Source organism: Buceros rhinoceros, unplaced genomic scaffold, assembly GCF_000710305.1.
Source record: "Buceros rhinoceros silvestris isolate BGI_N320 unplaced genomic scaffold, ASM71030v1 scaffold14829, whole genome shotgun sequence".
In the NCBI taxonomy this organism is placed as follows: domain Eukaryota; kingdom Metazoa; phylum Chordata; class Aves; order Bucerotiformes; family Bucerotidae; genus Buceros; species Buceros rhinoceros.
In genome coordinates, this window is record NW_010433390.1 from 4,904 (window position 1) to 24,955 (window position 20,052).

Here is a 20,052-nt window from a genome sequence, read left to right on the forward strand (position 1 = left end):
GTCAGAAAGCCAAAGGCAAGCACACAAAGTAGAAACCACCAGTTTTGTTTTTTCACAGAGCCGTCTAGTATTTCAACGCTAGTTTTATTGTGATGCATCCAGAAACAACATTTAAATCAATCCAACAGTCCGAAGGTCCAACAGCTCAAGAAAGAACACTGCAAAAGGCCAGAGAATAGCCAGCAAGAAAGAAGCCTTCCTCGTCCTCAGGACCATTTAAGAGTTTTGCTAGTCATCAAATGGGAAAGAACGGCCTCCGGTCCCGCTGCCACACCACAGCTAAACACTGCGCCTGTCTCCTTACAGGACGTGCAAGCACTCACGGCAAAGTGGAGCACATTAAGACAATACTGCATTTTTCTGTTGGAAAAGGCTCTTGAATTTCTGTGTGCATGCTGTGACCCTTAGCAGCCTTTGATTGATGGGGAAGTGTTTAGGAATGGGTAAGTATTTGTTTTAGGAATCTTACTGCTATCACCATTGTACAAAAATCATACATTCATGCAGAAAGAATGCTATGTTTCTTCTTAAAGACCAAGACTTCATCTTATTTTAAGCCCTAAATAGGAAGAAGCTTTTTTTTTTAAAAAAAAAAAAAAAAGTAGCCTTCAACAGACACAGCACTCAATCAGCTACTAAAGCACGGTGCTCCTGTGACAAGCTCTGCTCTTCTTCCAGAATAGCTGGGTTTTGGTTGTGGCTTTTTTGAGACATTGCAATCAAAAAAGTGAAGAGCAATAAAATTAACCAAACAGCATCTGACCCCTGTGTATTAATGAGAAACTTTATCACACAGCTGCCCAAAAAATCATAAATTATGTTTGATATCACTGTTTCAGCATACACGGAACGTTCAGGGACAAACAGGTACTTATTTTACCTTTAAGTACACATTCAAGTGTTCTGTTTGATGATCCATTTCATCTCACTTCAGGCAAAGGCAAAGGAATGTAAAAGTTCTTCCTGTGCTTCATTCCATTCTTTTCTAGTTTGTGACCAAGAATGGCTGGTTTATTTAAAGACAACACGATGAAAGCCATTTATTAACCAACCTGAAACCAAGAAATATGATGTCCTCCCACACTGAACCTGCGCTACGAAAAACGTGATTACATGAAGAAAACCCAAAAACGCAGAATGGCAACGAAGCCTGCAAAGAGAGCGTGGACTTTTCTCACTGCTGTTTCCCATGCAGGCACTAACAGTGCGCTGTGGGCAAACAACGGGCGATTCAGCTGATGGACTCGACAGAGACAGATATTAAGTGCTCTACATACAATTCCGAACATAAATGTAAACAGAGTGCTTGGCCTCCATACAAAGCAGTATTTCTGAAAGTGCTGGGGTTTGGAAATCTGTCCTGCATATTTCCAAAAGCAACTAGTTTACATTCTGTTTGACAGGATCAATAAAGTGTTTTGGAGGTTAACTCACTTTGGTCACAGTCCCAAAGAAAAGTTCATATTGAGTGGTTTCAACTATCCTCTTCATCGTCACTAATAAGGTCCCTTTTTTCTACACAGGTCTCTCGTTCACGCAGGAAATCCTCACGAATGGCTTCTAGTTCAGTTAGTTCAAGACGCACTTTCTCCAGGTGATAGGTCCTCCGGTTCCTGATCTGACGTAATGGAAAAGGATTCAGGTCCCCAAAAGCAATACCAGTCAGTTTCCTGTAAGGTTACATGATGTTAGAAGACAGTAATTCGTATTTGGTATTTTTTAAAATTAGTTTTGAACTTCATCCATATTAGTATTTAATATACGGCTGGTATCTCTGGACTCCTTCGAGTACCTGACAGGTCTCAGATGTTATCAGTATTGGAAGAGAGTTCTATATGTCACTGTTTTGAAGTTATTTCAGCTAACGAACAGTTCACAAAGCCACGATGCAAACTATATAATAGTATAGCAGTTACAGCCTTGACTGAACTGAAGATGGAAGCTTGCCTAACCAGAGCTTCGTTGGCTAGACACTGGTGGTACATCCAGTTACCCCGCTACAGACTGGATTACTTTCTCCATATAACTCTCAGAAACTCGTTCAGTCCCAGGACAGTCAGCTCTCAAGTTACCCGAGATAATGAAGTGGTGTAAGAAACCAGATAAAGCCTGGGATAATACAAATACAGACAAGGATGACACAAAACACACATTAGCCAAACTTTATGAAACAGCAAGAAAGCTCTGGGATTCTGCTGGCTGGAGCAGAGAGATCGCAACTCAAGCGGGTCCAGTCTCATAGCAAAGCACCAAAGAGTATCCATTATCCTTCCAGAGCCACGCTGCATCACCCTGTCATTCAGTCACAGCAAAACTAGTAACTGATCTGCCTCATCAGTCCAAAGGTAAAGTTAACCACATTGTTACCTAAAAAAACTAATCTTATTACTTACTAAGGGGAAAAGGGGGAACTAGAATTTAACTTATTCTAGTTTTATCATCAGATGAACTCAAACATGAAGAAGATTTATTTGGACAGTTTGTTGAAGGCTAAGCTCTCCCTTGGTTTGTATTTTTCAGTGAAGAGGAACTAGTTCCTGCTCTTTATACACAGAATGTATTCCATCAGCTTCGCTACCTGTGCACAACGTGCAAGGAAACAAAAATTTCATCTGGAGAAAAACTTAACTATGACATCCTATAACCTAGACTGTAATTATGCACGTCTGTAGAAACCTTCCTCCAACAGAGAGCTTAAACTTAAGAAATTCTGTGCAAAATGATTTTATAACCCTTTCAGGGTATCCATTAATTCTATAAAAATAATTCTTCTGAATTTTTCCTCTACAACAAGATGTATTTTTGTCCGCATCAGGAAAGACATCGTTCTACATACTTCTGTGTTGCTTAGATTTTGATGCTGTAAAACATGTTCATAAACGTCAGAGTAAGAAGCCGGGTGTTTGACTCCTGCTTGATCAGTTCCAGCAGGCACAGTGAGATCCCCGAGGTGCCACTACAGTGCTACTTTCACCTCCCGCCTCCGAAATCCTAGGAACACAGATTTACAGGCCAGCACAGAGTGTATCTGTGCCGTAAATGTCCCTGATGCATTGACTTCTGTCCTCACCTGAAGTCACCATCTGCCAAAGACACCCGACTAGCTCATTTTGTTAGCGCCCAAATGAGGCCTCTTCCAGCAATATTAGAAATCTTTAAAATAAGGTTATTTCAGCACCGGAAAGTTTAGGCAGGAGATCCAAGACATCATTTCTGTTACATAATTGGAAAAGGAAGGGAAAGCCAAATCTGCAGCTTTGATTAAATATCAAAATTGTGTTCAAATTAGATAAGAGCAAAAAGATTTTTTTTTTTTTTCCTTCTCCTCCTCCCGTTTCTTCTTTTGCAATCTTTAGTTTCTGGCAATACTGCTGTGATTCTACATATCTACTACATACCACACACTTGATTATAAGCTATAAAATAGTCTATTTATCTATTACAAAATATCCACAAGTTTGTGTTATGTGTTGTTTCTGTTAAAATGTATACCCTCTTTCCAAAATCAACTACATACTTCTCTGTCACTTCCAGATTCGGAATCAGAGTCAGCATTTATTTTGGTCACAAACAGCTGAGTACAACAACTGCCCAGCATTCTTCAAATCAAAGGAGGGCCAATGCTAAAATAAAAGCACCACGCAACTCCCCCTCAAGAGTTTTTGGAGAGGTTTCAGCAGAGGAAGCAACATCTGCTATCAAGACTTTTACCACTTTAATCTGTTGCAGAACATTCTCCCTCCCTCAAGTCCCAGCAATCCTTTTTAAGCACAAACTAAGATTACTGAGTTTTAACTTCTCTCTAGTCAAAAGTGAAACACAGGAGGTAGAAATAATAAATAGCTCTTGCAGTAGCAGCTATTTATTAGTACAAGCCTAAATTCATACGGAACTTATTACAGTAAAAACAAACATCTCAGATTCCAGTAGGTGATTCTGTACTAAATTCAGTGAGTTTCACTATCTGTGCAAAACCTATTTTGAGACATTAAATCAATCACAGTACGACTTTCCTTTTTAAGATTAATCTGCTGCTCTACACCCTTGAAACTAGGAACCTAAAAACATTAGACCCTGACAAACTAATTCCCATGCAAAGACAGAAGAACAGAAGAGTATCAAATTTGTATTTATTCTCTGCTTCAAAGCGTGCCTTCAAATCAGCCGGAGTTGTGTGGCATTAGCCTACGCAGTAACGATGCACAAGATATCTAACCCCAGTGGCCATAGCTCACGTGTTTAATACTTGAGCAACGACATATTTTCATTAATCGTAAAATGTTTTACATCAGTTATATCTGTTAATGCAGGGGGAGATTTCACCTACAGTAGAAATTCTTGTGTTGCTGCCATGGTACAACTGCTAAACAAGACCAGCCTGGCAAAGTATCTCTATCACACCTAAAAATTTACAGTTATGCATTTACTACTTGTGCTTTTGACTTGAGTAGATGAAACTACTCATGAGAAATCTTAGTAGTTAGTTTCATCTCTAGTTGCTTTGTGTCTGAATTAAGATCTAGATAAAAACAAAACAACAACAAAAACCCACAACAGGCTTCTTCCACCCCCCCCCAGAAGTCTGAGTTACTCACCTAGCATCAAGTATAGTGCGGGTGAAATATCGAAGGTACTTGAAGATGGACATTGAATCTTGCAGTTTTAAGATTTCCTCTTCTTTGTATTTAAAAAGTGCCAGGGCAAATCGGAATATTACCTGATAAAAATACATACAGTATGTGGTTCTTTGTAAGAACAGAATGCACTGATTCTCGTTATTACCTGTTACAAACTCAGAGGAAAAGCGTTACCCTTCCCACAGGCTGCATTAGAGCAATCTAATCGCACCTCCCCCATCTCCCTTCCCTGCCACTCCCCTGCCCCGTGCCCCATTTCCAAAAGCTGCCAAGAACTTCAGCCGTGGCCTGTAACCAAGAGGAGGTGTTCTGCTGTTCTATCTAGGACACAATATTGGGTTTATAGTGTACAAATTCTTTGAAGTTCTGAGTTCCTAATTCACTTGTAGAACAAAGACTGCTAGGCCTGTTGAACGCATTTATTAAGTTACTTCAGAGCTAAAATTAAGTTTTGCTTTTTAAACAGGTTGTTTTTAAACATTGGTTGTTTTCCAATGCCTTGACTTTTCCCAACACGTCCAAGGGCTGATGCTGAAGGAATTTCTGGTACCAGTTTGTCAGGGAACTTCTGCATGAGCTGGACGAAGCAGTATTTCCCTTCCTTCTGAAAAGGCCTCTGTAAGTTCTGCACTTCGTCAGTCTGCACCTGGCTGCCTTCTCAAAATACCAGATGCCGGAAACTGATTTGAAGGAGCACACAACCAAAATACCACTGCACGTGAGAACGCTCAGACGCCGTGAACGAGAAATCTATCTAGCACAGTTTTTGTCTCCTTACGACTCCCGTCCCCTCCAATTGCCTACAACATCTGCTTTACTTTGAACCCAATGACTTTTTTCCCGCACAGATTTTATTTCACTGCAATTTCACAAGTATGAAACACATTAAAATTTTCACCCCCACCCCTTAATTTATGAGATAGGAGCCCAGATAGTCACCGTTCGTCAGTTGTACTTTAAATGTCTGCAGAAATAAAACAAATAGTTGCTGCAGAGACAAGCTAAGCGTGGTTACAACTCATTTTTACATCTCTTAAATTGTTCTAACCTCCACTTCCTTCACTTAAGCTTTCTTCTTTGTAACAGTAGCTCTCATTTCAATAAAATTACTTAAAACTGATGGACAGCTGCACACAGGAGTTAACAGCAGTGCCTATAGCTTTATTTTTCAGAGGTAAACACTAAAATATAGTGGGTGGTGAAAGGAAAACACTTAGCATGTAGAATTCTTCCATGTAACTTAAATTTTTAACTTGCAGAACACAGATACAATGGAAAATGTTTTGATTGGTGATTTATGCACATCTCCTCCCTTTTTTTCCCCCCCAGTGATTTTAACTGACAGGATTCTTGTGAAACAGCCTGCCTCCACCCTGCTTTCAGTAAGACCCCAGTATTTTGTTACCAGATAACAGCTGAAAAACAAAACCCCAGAAAAGGTAGCTCATTCAGCTCACCTTTTGTCCCTCATATAGGAAGGAGTCCCAGATTTTGAAAAGGATGTCGCTAACCACACTGTCCACAAATACCACTAGAAACCAGTTGAACGTTATAAGAGTATAGTCAACTTTGTATTGTTCAAAATGAGCATGCAGTCGTGGAAGCTTCTCACTCATTAAATCCTTGAATACTCGCTGATCAACCTAAAGAGACGACAAATACGACATTATTGATCCTGATTTTCCAACACATACGTCATTCAAAGTAGGGCTGTTATCAATCTCCAAGTGCAAGTTTCTCAAGAGCTAACCAGGAATCCTAGGACTGACTAGTTAACGCTGCTAAGCTAGACCCACCCAAGACTTGAGAGGCCACCGCAACACACTTTGCCTCTGCTAACACAACTTTTTGCTTCTCAACCCACTTCCAGTCTCACTGGGCAGATGATGTGTTCCTACTACAGGTCACGAGCGCTGCACTGGTGCAGAGCACTGGAGCAGAGAACAAGCCAGGGGAAGACTTGGAGAGGGCAGGCAGCATGTAACAGAGCATCCCCTAGAAGCAGGAGTGCTACAGCACATACACTGCTCACAGCGCTGCAAAACGCGTTTTCACCCGTGGTCTCTCAGAGAGCCCATAACCGCACCACACACCACCACTCCACCCACTTTGAGGAAAGGAACGGTAAAGCAGCTCAGCCAATGTCGTGAAGTAATAATCAGAGGAAGGGTTAAGGACTGGAGCTCCAAGACGGTCACTGAATAGTTATTTCAGTGTTACAGTCCCTGTCCAAGCAAGAGCCCTGGCACCTAGAACTCACCTCTGTCAACTCAGCTCTTTACGAGGGAAAAAAAGGCCTATCAAACCGTTTTAGAGGAAAGGTTTTGACCAGTTGCAGTTTGGCTTTACGTTGGCAGAGTGCATACCTGAGATCCTAGCAGTGTCTTAGTATAATAATCACGAGGCATGAAAACTTCCACTATTGCTACTAGACACCAAAAAGCATCTTCCTGTTCCAAGTACAGAAGTGCAATCGCTACCAACCTGAAAATAGGGTTTATTTGGAGAAAAGGTTAGAGTATCACAAAATGAATTGAGAACGATTACAATAACACCTTTGTTTCTGTTGAGCAGCAATAAATGTTTTAACATTTAACATTTAAACAGCAAACCTGCTAATGAGGTTTAAGATGGAGCAATGAGTCAGTCTCAGTCAGAGCAACTTTTTTTTTTAAATGCAGTTCTATAAGAAATCAGATAAAGGCGAAAGCAGAATTGTTTGCTAGAAGCCATTTTTCCAAGAACTACGGCCAAACAATTAGAAAATTCCAAGTCCTAAACATACTACTCTGATTCCCAGGCTTTTGCCTTATCGAAGAGGAGAAAGAATAGATGCGATTCCTGCGTTTCACACAAAATTATTTGAAGTTTAGAAAAATCCTTTCTAGGAAGTTTACTTTATATCCATTAAGAAAAACATAAGCAACACTTTTGTCTTTCTCTATCATTATTGTTTAAGGAAAGAAAAAGCCCTAACATTTTTCAAAGACTAAACTTGGATGACTAAATGACTAAACTTGGACTAAACTATGAATTTCTTAAAGGAGGGGGGAAAAAAAATAATCATTGAAGAACAGCAGCGTTCCCGCTTTTCCTGTTTACAATTAGTATTATGAAATTGAAAAAAGAAAAAAAGACAATAACTTAAAGATTGTGATAGTTGTTTGAATATGAAAAGTTACTGCTAATACATTTCTCCAAGGAAACTTGTTTTATTTCTGTACTCGAGGAGCTGTAGCAGCACGAACTGCTTCTGATGTTAGACAGCTTAATAAGGTGATTGCACTTGAAAAGCTTAAGAGGACTAAAGCATGAAATAAATACCTAATTTATTTTTAACTTCTGCAGGCATGCCCAAATGCAGATATATTTACAGTAAACCCAAAAACGTCCCAGGAGAAGACAATGCTGCACAGAAAGTGCAAACAGAACAAAAGCATTTCTAACACCTTCCAGTCACCAGAGATGGGTGGCCGAGTTCTTCAGACGCCTCTTGTGACACGCCAGCAACAATATTAACACAAAAACTGTATGATTTACCTACAGAACTTACGGACTAGTGATGAATACCCAGGACAACTCTTACTGCTACACGACTCGCTACCTCTACTGCTGCTACCGCCACCACCTCACTACCTCTACTCCATTATCCCCGCCTCTTGTCTACTGCTCCTTCAGTGCAGTTTCAAATTGTGAAGCAGCTCTAGTTCAAGTGCTTTACTCTAGTACGTAAACTAGTGCACAGTTTGAGCTCTACAGTATTGTATCATGGGGACAAGACAGGGAGTTAGACTAACACATCCACTTCAAAAACACCCTCCTGTGCAACACATCTCAAAATTATTTCAGCAAAACTATTTCAGCAAACACCAGCTGCAATGACTTCACATTTTTCTCACTTTGTAACATAAGAGTAATCCTTGAACTGATTACTGCAGTTCTGACTGAAGACATCCTGCGGGAAATGCTGAAATGGGTGGCCTTAACAGGGCAAAAAGCTTTCAAGCACTTACTTCTGCTTGTTCAAAAAAGGCAAAACCACTGTGAAATTCTTGGGCACAAAACCAGAAAGATCCCCTACAACTGACATGAAGACAAGGTAAAACTACATTTAAGTAGCCATTTCTTACGTGAGTTAATTTAATTTCTTTTGCCAAGCTGATTTTACAAGTTTCATGCTCCGGGTCTTCTGGATTTTAATTGTTTTTAAAAAAATGTGAGTCATGTGTTTATTAAAACCTTACGAAATACGAACATACAACCCATAAGGCACATTGCTGTCCAAAGGCATGTTGCTATACGTGCGATCTGAAAGGCTCATTAAGCATTTCACCGCAGAGCTGTAACTCAAGATTTGCAAAATCTTACCTGTTGAGCCCTTGGCAATAACCTATATCAGGATTTCTCCATGAAAATGCCAGCAGCACATTTCGCAGCTTCTGGATCCCTTCAGACGTTAGAGAGCAATAATGTTTGTTGTTTGGCAGAGTTCTCAAGAGATCCAACTCAATTTGTTTAGACGCGGGATTTTGTTTTTCCAGGGCATTTTGAAGCAAGGTTTGGAAGTACCCAGGAACAGTGCTGTCCTTGAATTTTTTAACGTGGAGATTGATGCACCATTTCCACATCTTGGAACGATGCTCATGTGGAATTCCAGATCGAATAAGGTTCTTCAGCTCTGCACAGCGCATTATCTCTCTATTCATCGTGCTCGCAAGATAGTTCTCCCATTTTACTCCTGTGGAGATCTCTCGATTTTCACTAAGAGAAAGCGACTTCAGGTCCAAAGCTCGTGATTTTGCTACTAGTTTCTCCTCATCATCATCCTCTGGGACCGTCTGAAAACCATATATATCATATTCACTGAAATGAAAGGGGGGAAAAAAAAAAAAAAGGCTTTTAAAAATCTGTAGCCCTGAAACTCTCAACTTTCCATCCTAAAGTTACTTGAAATATCCCTCAAGCCACTCCCCACAGTTTTCCAGTTTTAACAACTAGTATTTAAACATTTTTCTAAAGAATGTCCTTTATTTAATAATGATTCTAAATCCCACATACAAAAGTCTTTGTGCCCACATTCCAGTATACGCTACTCCACAGATTAAGCAATTTATTTAAGAACATGGTCAATTCCAAATGAAGCCCTCTCTTCAGCTCCCCGTCAGCAGCTGTGTGGCAGCATTCGAGTCTGAGTTTTACACTGTATCTCAAAGAAAGCAGTAAATGTATTTATACAGCCAAAAGGACTTCACGACAACGCCATCATTCACGAAGGGAGGTATATTAAAAGCACTGAATCATGCAAACATATCCCCACCGCCTGTTTTCCAGCGTTAGAACCAGCCCACTGACCAAGATACACATACATTTATTTTAACAGGACCGAACTACCTGACCAGGTGTGGTTTGAAAAACGCTTGTTCTGCTTGTTCACTAGTTTCTGCTTTCAAGGCATCTTCCAGTAACTGCGTGATGACCTCACGAGCAGGATTCTGCTCCTCAGAACAAACTGGAGTTTTCACTTCTTGAAGCAAGATCAAGTATTTACTTTCTGTCTGACAGAGTTTGGCTTCCAAACTAGTACACTGCAGAAAAAAACCACAGTCTTCAGAAATGTACTTTGTACTACAGTTCTTTCCAAATCTGGTTCAACATTATTCTATTAGGTTATGCTACCTGGAAAGCTGTAAGCTGAGAAGAGTCAGCTTTACTTCCCCATTTTTGTTGCACCAGAAAACATAAAGCACAAAATGTGTGGAAAACAAAAATTATACATGCATTTTATTACACTACTGTAAAATTCTGTATATAAAGTATTTGGGAAAGAAACCTCAGAAACTTGTGGCAGAACAGCAGACCAGAAATCTTCTACCACATGTATTTTTACTTGTGGAAAATCTGAGCAAGCGTCAATTATCACTACATTGTACCAAGTACAACTCAACCATTTCCTGCTTTTAAAGTAACAGCTTTAGTCTATGCACATTTGAACAGAGAACTTAAATGGCAATTTAAAGGTGTGAGTTAGGTAATAGCATGTCGAAACTGTAAACACACACCTCTGCGCCAAAAATAAAGCATTTAGACCTGGCCACAGCGTGCATCATTTCCGAAGAACCAAAAGCAAACCCTACCAAACCACAGCTACAGCTATCTTGCCGTAGCTACGGATGTGTGCATTTTTCCTAGCCCCAAGCAACGGAAATCTTCAGTATTTACCTGCGACGTCCCTACACTCAAACTCATCTATAGAGAAACACAATTCTACACTTACAATCGCCGCAGTGTAGTCATCCTTCATGCTCTACTCGGTGACATATCAAATCCTTACACAACCTGTCTTTTGCTTTCTTGAAGAAAATTATTACAGCCTTAATCCTGAGGAAGCAGTATTTTCAGAAATATACATGCCTGTGTTCGTAAGTTAGGAAAAGTTCCAGTGCTTAACACCATTTTAAAGTCCATTCCCTCTTCCCAAAATCCATTCCAAAAGATTAGTCTGTAAGGGCTGAGTTTGGGGGAATTTTTTTTTTAAGCAATAAAATTTAATACACTTCTGTATTACATTTCTGTTCCACAGTCATGTGCCCTGTGTAGATTGACAACAGAATTTTGGAAAACTGCATTAGACATTGCCAAAATGAGAACGTGCTGTGTTAGTCTGACCTTCGCCTGCCATTCTCTCTCTCTTGCTTCTGCATTTCTTCGTAGAGCAGAAAGTTCCAAAATCTCCTTATTTAAAAATTTATTCTGGTTCTTATAACCTTGAAGATTGTCCTGTTGATAAAAAAAGCAAACTGGGTTTTTAATAAAAGTATTTTACAAAGAGCAAATGCCTACCAGAGAAAGTACACCTTAGAACGCAGAAGCAGCAGCTAATAGGACTTATCATTAAAAACACCAGGATCAAATCAAGTATTGCTTTCAGTCTTCACCTAAGTTGAACACACATGCCAAAGATGAGCCCAGAGGTGCACAGCGCAGCGCGCTGCCTCCCTTGCACCCCTTCCAGAGCTACGCCTCTGGCAGAAGGCGGCTGGTTGCTGCTCGCTGCCAGGAGGCAGGCCCAGCCCGTCAGGCTGCGGCAGCGGGAAGAACAGAAACGAAACGTGCGTCCTGAGCACACCAGAGGGGTCACGGTGCCGCGCGTCAGCCAGAAGCACAAACCATGCAATACAAGAAGGGTGGGGGGGGCAAATGCTGCTTAGGTTTTGGTTACCCTCACCAGCCCTTATCTAAAGGACAAGTTAATGTCTGCCTCCATTCAGTAAGATAAATCCTTAGCAATAAACGTTCTTGCCTAATCCACTCAGCTCCAGGCTACAAATATCACCTCTGAAACCTGAGGTAATGAGAGGAGGGACTGCTGGTGTCCTCCCAGCAATTAACCATACTCCCACGCTCCACAGCATCTACAAGCTTTGGTCTGCTTTCTGCCAAGACCACTGACTTCTAGTTTCAATTTTGTTTCCTAAAACTTCCCAGGCTCAATATAGGGAAGAAAATTATGAATGTTTATATGTATTTTAAATGACTTGTATTCCGAATCCCTTGGGATGTTAATCAGTTCGGAATACAACATTTATCCAAAAGGCAAGAAAGCACGTTTACAGCAAAGCACGTAACTTTGGTAACTCCATTAAGAACTTCTGACATATTCACTGAGGTAGGTTAGGGAGAAAAAAAAAGGAAACAAACCCAAAAACATTGATAGCATCTGGAGAATCATTAGCAAAACAGGTTCATAATACTCCTCCTTTTTTCTCCTTGGAGCTTCCCTTTGGCATTCCACATGGTCTTTGTTTCCTCACTTTTTTTTTTTTTTAAATATCAAAAGAAAGCTTTCTGGTTGTTTTCCTCCACATTAATGATTTCCTCTTACCCCTACTTTTTCCTGTTCCTGTATTTCTTACATCATTCCTCCTCCACACCAACGATTACACTAATGAAAGTACGGGGCGCTGTACTGTAGAGGTACAGAGCAGCTCCACGTTAGATTGCCACCTAACAGTTCAAAGTGTAAATGCCAAGCAGAGAGAGCCTCAGCTGACGAGTAGCTTGGATAACTGCTGCAGTGATCTCCTCACACAGTATAGCAGACTAGAAAGCAGTTTTTACAGGGAGTAGAGATTCCCCTATCCATCAAGACAGAGACATTACTCTTACTTTTAGTCTGTCCAGTTCCTGTAGTTCCTTATTAGTACAGGTGACCATGGAAGAATTTATTGCTCCACTCTGAGAGGACGTATTGTCCTCACATTCACTGAGTTGACGAGAGAGTTTCATAATCACTTCATCTTTAGCTTGAATAGTTTCCATCAACATACCCAGCTGCTCATTGAGTTCTCCAACTTTACATTTCAGATTCTTTACTTCTTGCTGGAGATTATCTTTTTCCAGATTTGACTTTTCAAGCTGGTTGTTGAGACCCAATATCTGGTTGTCTTTTTGGTGCAACAGCTCTGATTTGTCTTTGGGAACACCCTCACAAAGATGGCTTGCAAAATATTTATCATATTGGGAAGATCGTACTGTTTGCTGCAGAAGTCGCACAAGCTCCTGAGAATTAAAAAAAAAAAACAAAAAAACAAAAAAAACACATTACAATGAAGTTTTTAAGTTTCTAGCTCTTATAATTTACAAATCTAACATAAAGGAAAAGAAAGCTTTGGAATGGGTTTTGTATCTGAATCATCAGCTTCTAAGAGACATCATGGTGGTGTTCTCAGGAAAAAAGGAGACACTCACATGACATGATTTCTAGCAGGCTAACACCTGACAACAACTGGCCTATCTGCATGGCCTGAATATCTTTCACTGGGCTAAGGATCCTGCTTAGAAAGGCCACAACAGCTTTGGGAAGAGCAGTTGACAGCTGTGGCCCAGCAGTTACTTGGAAGCTGAAAAGGTATTATCGTAACGCTACTAGACTCAACTTTAAACAATTACAAAACAGGTGGATGATTTCATGGCCGTAATTCAGTGACAACCGACCAGTCTACCTATAAAAAATAACAAGCCCCAGACTGATAATGTACATGCCAACAGCCATTAAGTTATCAGAGAGTCAGTGACAACAGGGATCCTGCCTATAGGCAGCAGCTGCGGAGCAGGTTATCAATTTCTATCAGCTCTCTAGGAGGAGTAACCTATAATATTAAAACTGGTCTAGTCACCCAGGTTTTCAGGAAAACATCCTCCTTGTATGCTGCTGCCACTGATCACAGTTCTAAACCTAACTCAGTTTCAAGAGTAACAATATCGCTAGCTACTTAAGGCACCATTTTTATTCTTCTTAAAACAGAAGCAGCTGTCAACACAATATTGCACTAGGTTAGCAAGACTTCTCTCAGAAGCTGGCTTAGAATCACAAATATACTCCTAGGAGAAACAACAGCTAAAATGGGTGTAAATACAGGGCTCACACATTCCTTCTTCAGCTTCCTTTTGATCATCTTGCACAATGGAAAACACAAATAGCAAAAGTAATAGCCCCGTGTAAGGCCTAAACACTATTCTTCTTAAAACGAGTAGAAATTCTTTTAGGTAAACCCAAGAGATTAATGAATCTGAGTTACGAGGGTGTACCAGCATGAACACTATATTGAGGGCAGTACTACACACGCAGATTTATAGTTAGTCCTATCAGTTACCAATCTGATGGTGATGATGCAGTTTAAAAAAAAAGAAAAACAGAGTGAGAGAGAGAAAAGCCAGTCCCATTCCCTGATCCTCTCCTCCAGAATTAAAACAATCAGAAAACCAACCAACCAACCAAGGACTTCAGCTCCTCAGGAGTTACATGTACTAATGGCAAAAGAAGCTGTGATTATCTGTGGGGTCCTGGCAGACACAGAGAACACGAGCTTCAGAGAACAGCAAAGACAGATAAACCGCGTTAATGGACACTGTGCAACTGAAAGTTTTGTTCAGGGACCAAATCTTCAACAGATGTAAAAGTTGGTCCTTCTCGTTTCAAGATTTTTTGCCGTCAAGGGTAATTTAGCACCAGTATTTGGTAATGACCACCCAGCTCTTAACGCAGTCCGCTAGCCATAAGGGGTAAACTCCCACCCCCTGCCAGAACCCTCTGCACTTCACCTGATGGCTTCATTACCTTTTGGCTCAAAAAATCTTTCTTTAGCTTTTCCAGCTCTTCTTGTTGGCTTTGATACTTCAGTTGCAGTTCAGAGACTTGTTTGTTGCCATTACCAGAGCACCACTCCGTGGGAGAAGAGTCGCTGCTGTTCCGGTTTTTGCTTGATCCAATTCTGTCTTTTAACGGGCGCCTTGGTTTGTGCGGAATGCGGCCAAAATCGAATGGAAAAGCTGAACTAGTCAGTCCTGCATAAAACAATTTCTTCTAGCTCAGTTCACTTAGCAAAAAGGCATTTCAAAGCATTCAGATTTCCTTTCAGAAATATGCTCATTAAAATTAGACTTTAAGCAGCACTTAAACAGCCCAATACAATAGCATTAAACGTGCCTCATTTTCCAAGTCACTTCCTTTGGTGGGACAAGCATGCAGCTCAGTCTTCTCCCATGCCAAATAAAAGTTTCAGGGGATAAATTAGTATTTGTGAAATAAAACATGAAGAGAAGTTGACAATTCATTACTGAAAATAAAAGGTACCTCTAACTATGACAAAGTAAATTTTGCTTCAAATAATTAACAGCTCAGAAGTGATTAGAGCAAAAATGCCACTGATATCACAGCACACTATTCCTTAACCTACCGGAGGCACATGCCACCACCAGCACAGCTCTCAACAAGGGCACGCAAGCTCTTTCCCCACAACAAAGGGGTGCCAAGAGGAGATATAAGGACTCCCTGAAACAACACCTCAGCCTTGGCCATACTAACCACCATCAGTGGTCCACTCTGGCCTCCAGTCGGGAGATCTGGAGACACACCACACATAACGCTGCTGTGTCCTCCGAGAGCACGCGTAGAATCAGTCTCGAGGAGAAGAGACAGCGCAGAAAGAACCGTGCCTCGACTGTACCACCCAAGGAGACCTTCCACTGTGCTCTTTGCAACCGGTCTTGCCTATCCCACATTGGCCTTTTCAGCCATCAGCGCTTGCAGTAAGTGTGGGGAAAGTCCTTCCCAAATCTTCGTCTGCGAAGCCAAGCCATGATGATGATGATTCTTTTAAGAGGCATTCAGTGTTAAGGTTTCACCTCCATTTATATAAACACCAGAGTATTCTTAGAGAGAAGGATGTTTCCTAACAGATTAAATCACTTGGATATAAGCTAAAGTGCTCCTAAGGAGCTGTAAAAATGTCTTCGTGAGGTTATTCCAGACACTGGTCAAATGCAAGAACTAGTTACAATGCGCAGATGAAGCTTGACGCACCCTTACTTTTCCCCTTCACCGCAGAAGCAAGCCAATATAACATGTAAATCCATGCCTCAGAGGCTAAAGGCACTTCTGCTTCAGTGGGTGACTCTCAACTGAGTAATCAAAAGCATCAACATTGACCTTCATCCTGTAACTCTGCAACTCAAGTGACAAAATTAGAGGTGGTGACATGCTTACGGAACCTGAAACAGGGGATAACACGACTTTGTACTTATCTAGAAGACTTCGTACTTGTTCTGTATAATGGCAGGGGACTCCAAACATTTCTCAAGGAATTAATTTTTTTTTAAAGAACGTGCATGTGGTTTGTGGAAAGATAAGCTTCCACTTATTTCCTGGAGATCGATACAACACGGTACACTATACTAAAGAGGGTAAGGCACACATTCCTCTTCCTTCCACTTCTACCTTTACTTCCTTCTGCCAAGTGTTTCCGCTTTTCTTCCAGGGCCATTGAGTCCTCCAAGTCTTTTGGGGTTGGATCTAGCAATTCCCATTCTTCGCTGGTATAAAATACGCTCTTGCGGTTTTCATTATTTCCTTTTCTTAAAGAGGACATTGAATTTCTGTGAAAGACAGCAGAAAAAGTCACAAAGATTTCTCCTCTTTGCATTCTTTTTATAAAGATATTTTCAAGACAATCACTGCAGTTGACACAGTGCAAATTAAAAATAAGCTAAAACACAGACAAAAGCAAACCCAAAATAACAGCTCGAAGAAAATAAAGCATACCCTACTCAACAGCACCTGCCATCAACAGCGCTACGATTCAAGAACCGAAGAATTAGTCACTTCAGCAATACACTAATATCTAGGAGACCGCTATGGTCTTGTGTGTCATCCTCTGTTATATCTTTGTTTTGGCAGAGGGCAAAAAACAAAACACAATTAAGATTTAGAAGCAGCTTCTCTTTATTGATCAGTTATTGCAGCTTAGAGTTCTAGTGTAACTGCCAAGCACTAAAGAGAACAGCGTGCAGTAAACCACATGTATGTTACAGTTTCATATTCTGGATTAACATCAGACTTGGGTTCATCCGAGCACCGCTGCTATGGCAGAATCACTGATGACAGACTCATTAGCAGGTTTTCTTTCCTAAGGTGGAACGTTGCCAATTATCTGCAAGAACATTTCAGAGGCAATCTCTAAATTCCAGCCAGATAATTCTACAGAAGAACAACGTTTCACAAGCAGGATTAGATTATCCTACCCAGCTTCCCCCGTGACCATCATGCAATCAGAAGTGTTTAAGATGACACTTATGTCCATGACTATTAATGCAGCTCAGTATTGTAATGTCTTTGTTCAACTAGAGAGTGAGATTCTACATCAATCCATGTCAATCAGTTTAATATTTAGGTATAAAGTTGGAAATACATTGAGTATCTCAGCATTTTCTACACAGTCTGTGTAAGATGGATGCCCACAAAGATGCTTTCACTCAATCAGCCACATTCTCTCTTCTTACTCTTCAAACTTTAAGCAGAAAGTAACCCATACTGTACCTTCAAGATCATTGGATGGACAACCTGGTTTTTCAGCTTCAGGAGAGATTTAACATTTGACTGATGAACTCTAGGCTAATCATTATGCAGCGTAAGATTTCCTATAGTCTAGTGAACTGTTAAATAATCAAGTACAGTTTTAAAATAATCCTAAAGGTTATTAATAAAACTATTTCATCAATCAATTTGCAAACTTGGCAAGACTGAGTTGTACTACACATGTAATCTTCTTCTAGAAAGAATCACAATTTCTGCTGGGGGCAAGAAGTCTCATTTCATTGTTCAGACCTTCCATTTAAATTAAATAGCTCAAATTGGGTGATGACTGACAAATTTCCTAGGGCATACAAAATTACTAACTGTTACATGGCACCTCTACAGCTGTTGTCTGAATAGTGACTGATTTGTTACCACACAACTCCACAAACACCTTCTCTGTTCTTAGTCAACTTCAGTGTACGAGATACAAGCAGCTGACAGCGTAAAGATGAAAAAAAATTCAAGACTAAATATCTCTATATGCCGATTACTGCTTCAAAGCAGATTTTAAAAAGTAGAAAGCATGTTTCAAGTTTAGTTACTGTAAATACACGTGTAATTTAACTGCAAGACATCCTCTTCACCTTTTTCTGATTATTATTTCACCACTGCTACTAGGATGCAAGCACAGTTATTACAGCAAGAGCTTCTCTGTCAGACACATCACAAATGTCTTCAGGAGGAAGGAGAAGTCTTTGATTAAGACATTTAATAGGTTCTTGTCAAACACACGCCCTCAGCAATGTAGAGAAAGCTCTCTGAAGTTCTGGAAACAACGTGATCCATCCCCTGAGACTGGGGTTAAAATCAGTCACAGTTCTGTAGGACACGGGACAGTGCACACATATTCCAAAGGCGATCAGATGCCAGCCCTGCCCTAAACAGCACAGAATTGCTGGAGAACGGAGGAAAACAATCAACCATGACAGTGCTGCCGTTCACACAGGCTTACTATAATAGTTTCTAACATTTTAATAAGGCTTTCTTTGCCACCAGCTTTTATAGTCATACAACTACGTCATTTTAATTTTGCAAGATTGATAGTAGGTTTTCACTGTTACAAAAATATTAGCAGTCTTGTCCTGGTTCCACACAGAGGTCCCATACAACCAAGCAGGCCTTCCTGTGATACACACGCAAAGAATGCTGTTCGCGCAGGAAAAGATGATCGCTTGCCAGTCGAGAAGTGCCAAATGAGATGGTCCATGTTAACGCACAAGACTTACATGACCACTTAATGCTTTTTCACCGGAGTCCCATTCCAAGTGGTCTGAGCACGAAGCAAAGCTGCGTAATGAGGAAGGCTGTTGTCTGGAGGACCCCTGCACCATTACTGAACAGTTTTGCTTGTTAATTGGGCACCATTCATTGTGAGACTGAATGAACAAAAGATATGGGGAGCGGAAGCATGTAATAATGATTGCCTTTCATACTTATGCAAAACAAACCCAAATCAAGATTATACACGCCCTACCCTCCTCTGGAGCAGCTGAGGACAGCCTTTACAATGAAAACCCACTTGTCTCTAACCAAACCTACACTAAAAATAATTCATCTTTCTTGGGAAAACTGCTACAGACTCAAGTCTTGCAGCAAATTTATCTTACTAGATACAGGACCTTTAAGTGCTCGTGACCTGATAGGTCTCAACAGGCATGGTCCGTAGCTTCTAAGACATGTCACTGCAAGGCCTATGCTAATGTGGAACATAAATTATGTTCACGCAGCTAAACAGCTTCTGACAAGGTTGTCAAACTCTTATCCCGATGATAGAATACATGGCCAGAGATAGTGCACAGCTGTACACATCACATACGCTTCAGATTTTAGCTGTTGACTCTAAATCCTCTGCATAATGACCTTTCAAAACTCAGAAGAGAAGGTCTGAGCATAACAAGCAATCCTGACAAAGACACTGTTTCCCACTAGGATCAGAGGGTGTTGCAGCGGGAATGCCTGCTTTAAAATTCAGAGCACATGGGACACTAGAGCACTCCATGTATATAAAAAACCCCCACAAAATAAAAAAAGTAATCTCTCAGTAGATACAATAAGTGTTATTTTCCCAGGAACATTTTCAGACAGATGAACCACTGCACTGGACTATCTCCAGGGAGAATGGAACAGGGAAGGGTGGCATTCAGCCTGAATGCGCTTCAGTGTGACATTTTCTTACATGTTTATTTCTAGAGATCTGCAAGGACTCCAAGCCATTAGGATCACAGCAATACGGAGAAGGGCCAGCTCTTGAACACCATGCTACAGTATCTGCTGGACCACTGCCACCTCAAACATTTCCCTCCAACCGAAAGCGCTTCCCCACCCACCCCACCACTGTTGCCTTTCTGCTCAGTGACAAAGAAACATTAGCAGACACCAACAGGGCAGCGCTGAGCAGCTTACCCTGACACTGCCCTTCTAGCTAGACTTCCCCAAAGTACAGCATCTGCAATTCAGGGGGGAAAGGAAAAAGAAAATTTAAAAAAAAAAAAAAAAAAAAAA

General features: G+C 40.7%; 1 protein-coding gene across 1 annotated transcript in view; it reads right to left on the reverse strand.

Annotated features, from left to right (window-relative positions):
* Window positions 1-1,447: 1,447 nt before the first annotated feature.
* TBC1D2B (TBC1 domain family, member 2B) overlaps window positions 1,448-20,052 on the reverse strand; it is a 24,451-nt gene continuing 5,846 nt past the window's right edge. The window contains exons 3-12 of the mRNA XM_010144093.1: window positions 16,414-16,571; window positions 14,755-14,981; window positions 12,804-13,196; window positions 11,304-11,414; window positions 10,029-10,222; window positions 9,006-9,500; window positions 7,004-7,121; window positions 6,095-6,280; window positions 4,596-4,717; window positions 1,448-1,670 (exon numbers count right to left, since the gene is read on the reverse strand). Coding sequence (XP_010142395.1) covers window positions 1,475-1,670; window positions 4,596-4,717; window positions 6,095-6,280; window positions 7,004-7,121; window positions 9,006-9,500; window positions 10,029-10,222; window positions 11,304-11,414; window positions 12,804-13,196; window positions 14,755-14,981; window positions 16,414-16,571 — 2,200 coding nt within the window. The 3' untranslated portion in view covers window positions 1,448-1,474. The remainder of the gene's footprint in view (window positions 1,671-4,595; window positions 4,718-6,094; window positions 6,281-7,003; window positions 7,122-9,005; window positions 9,501-10,028; window positions 10,223-11,303; window positions 11,415-12,803; window positions 13,197-14,754; window positions 14,982-16,413; window positions 16,572-20,052) is intronic.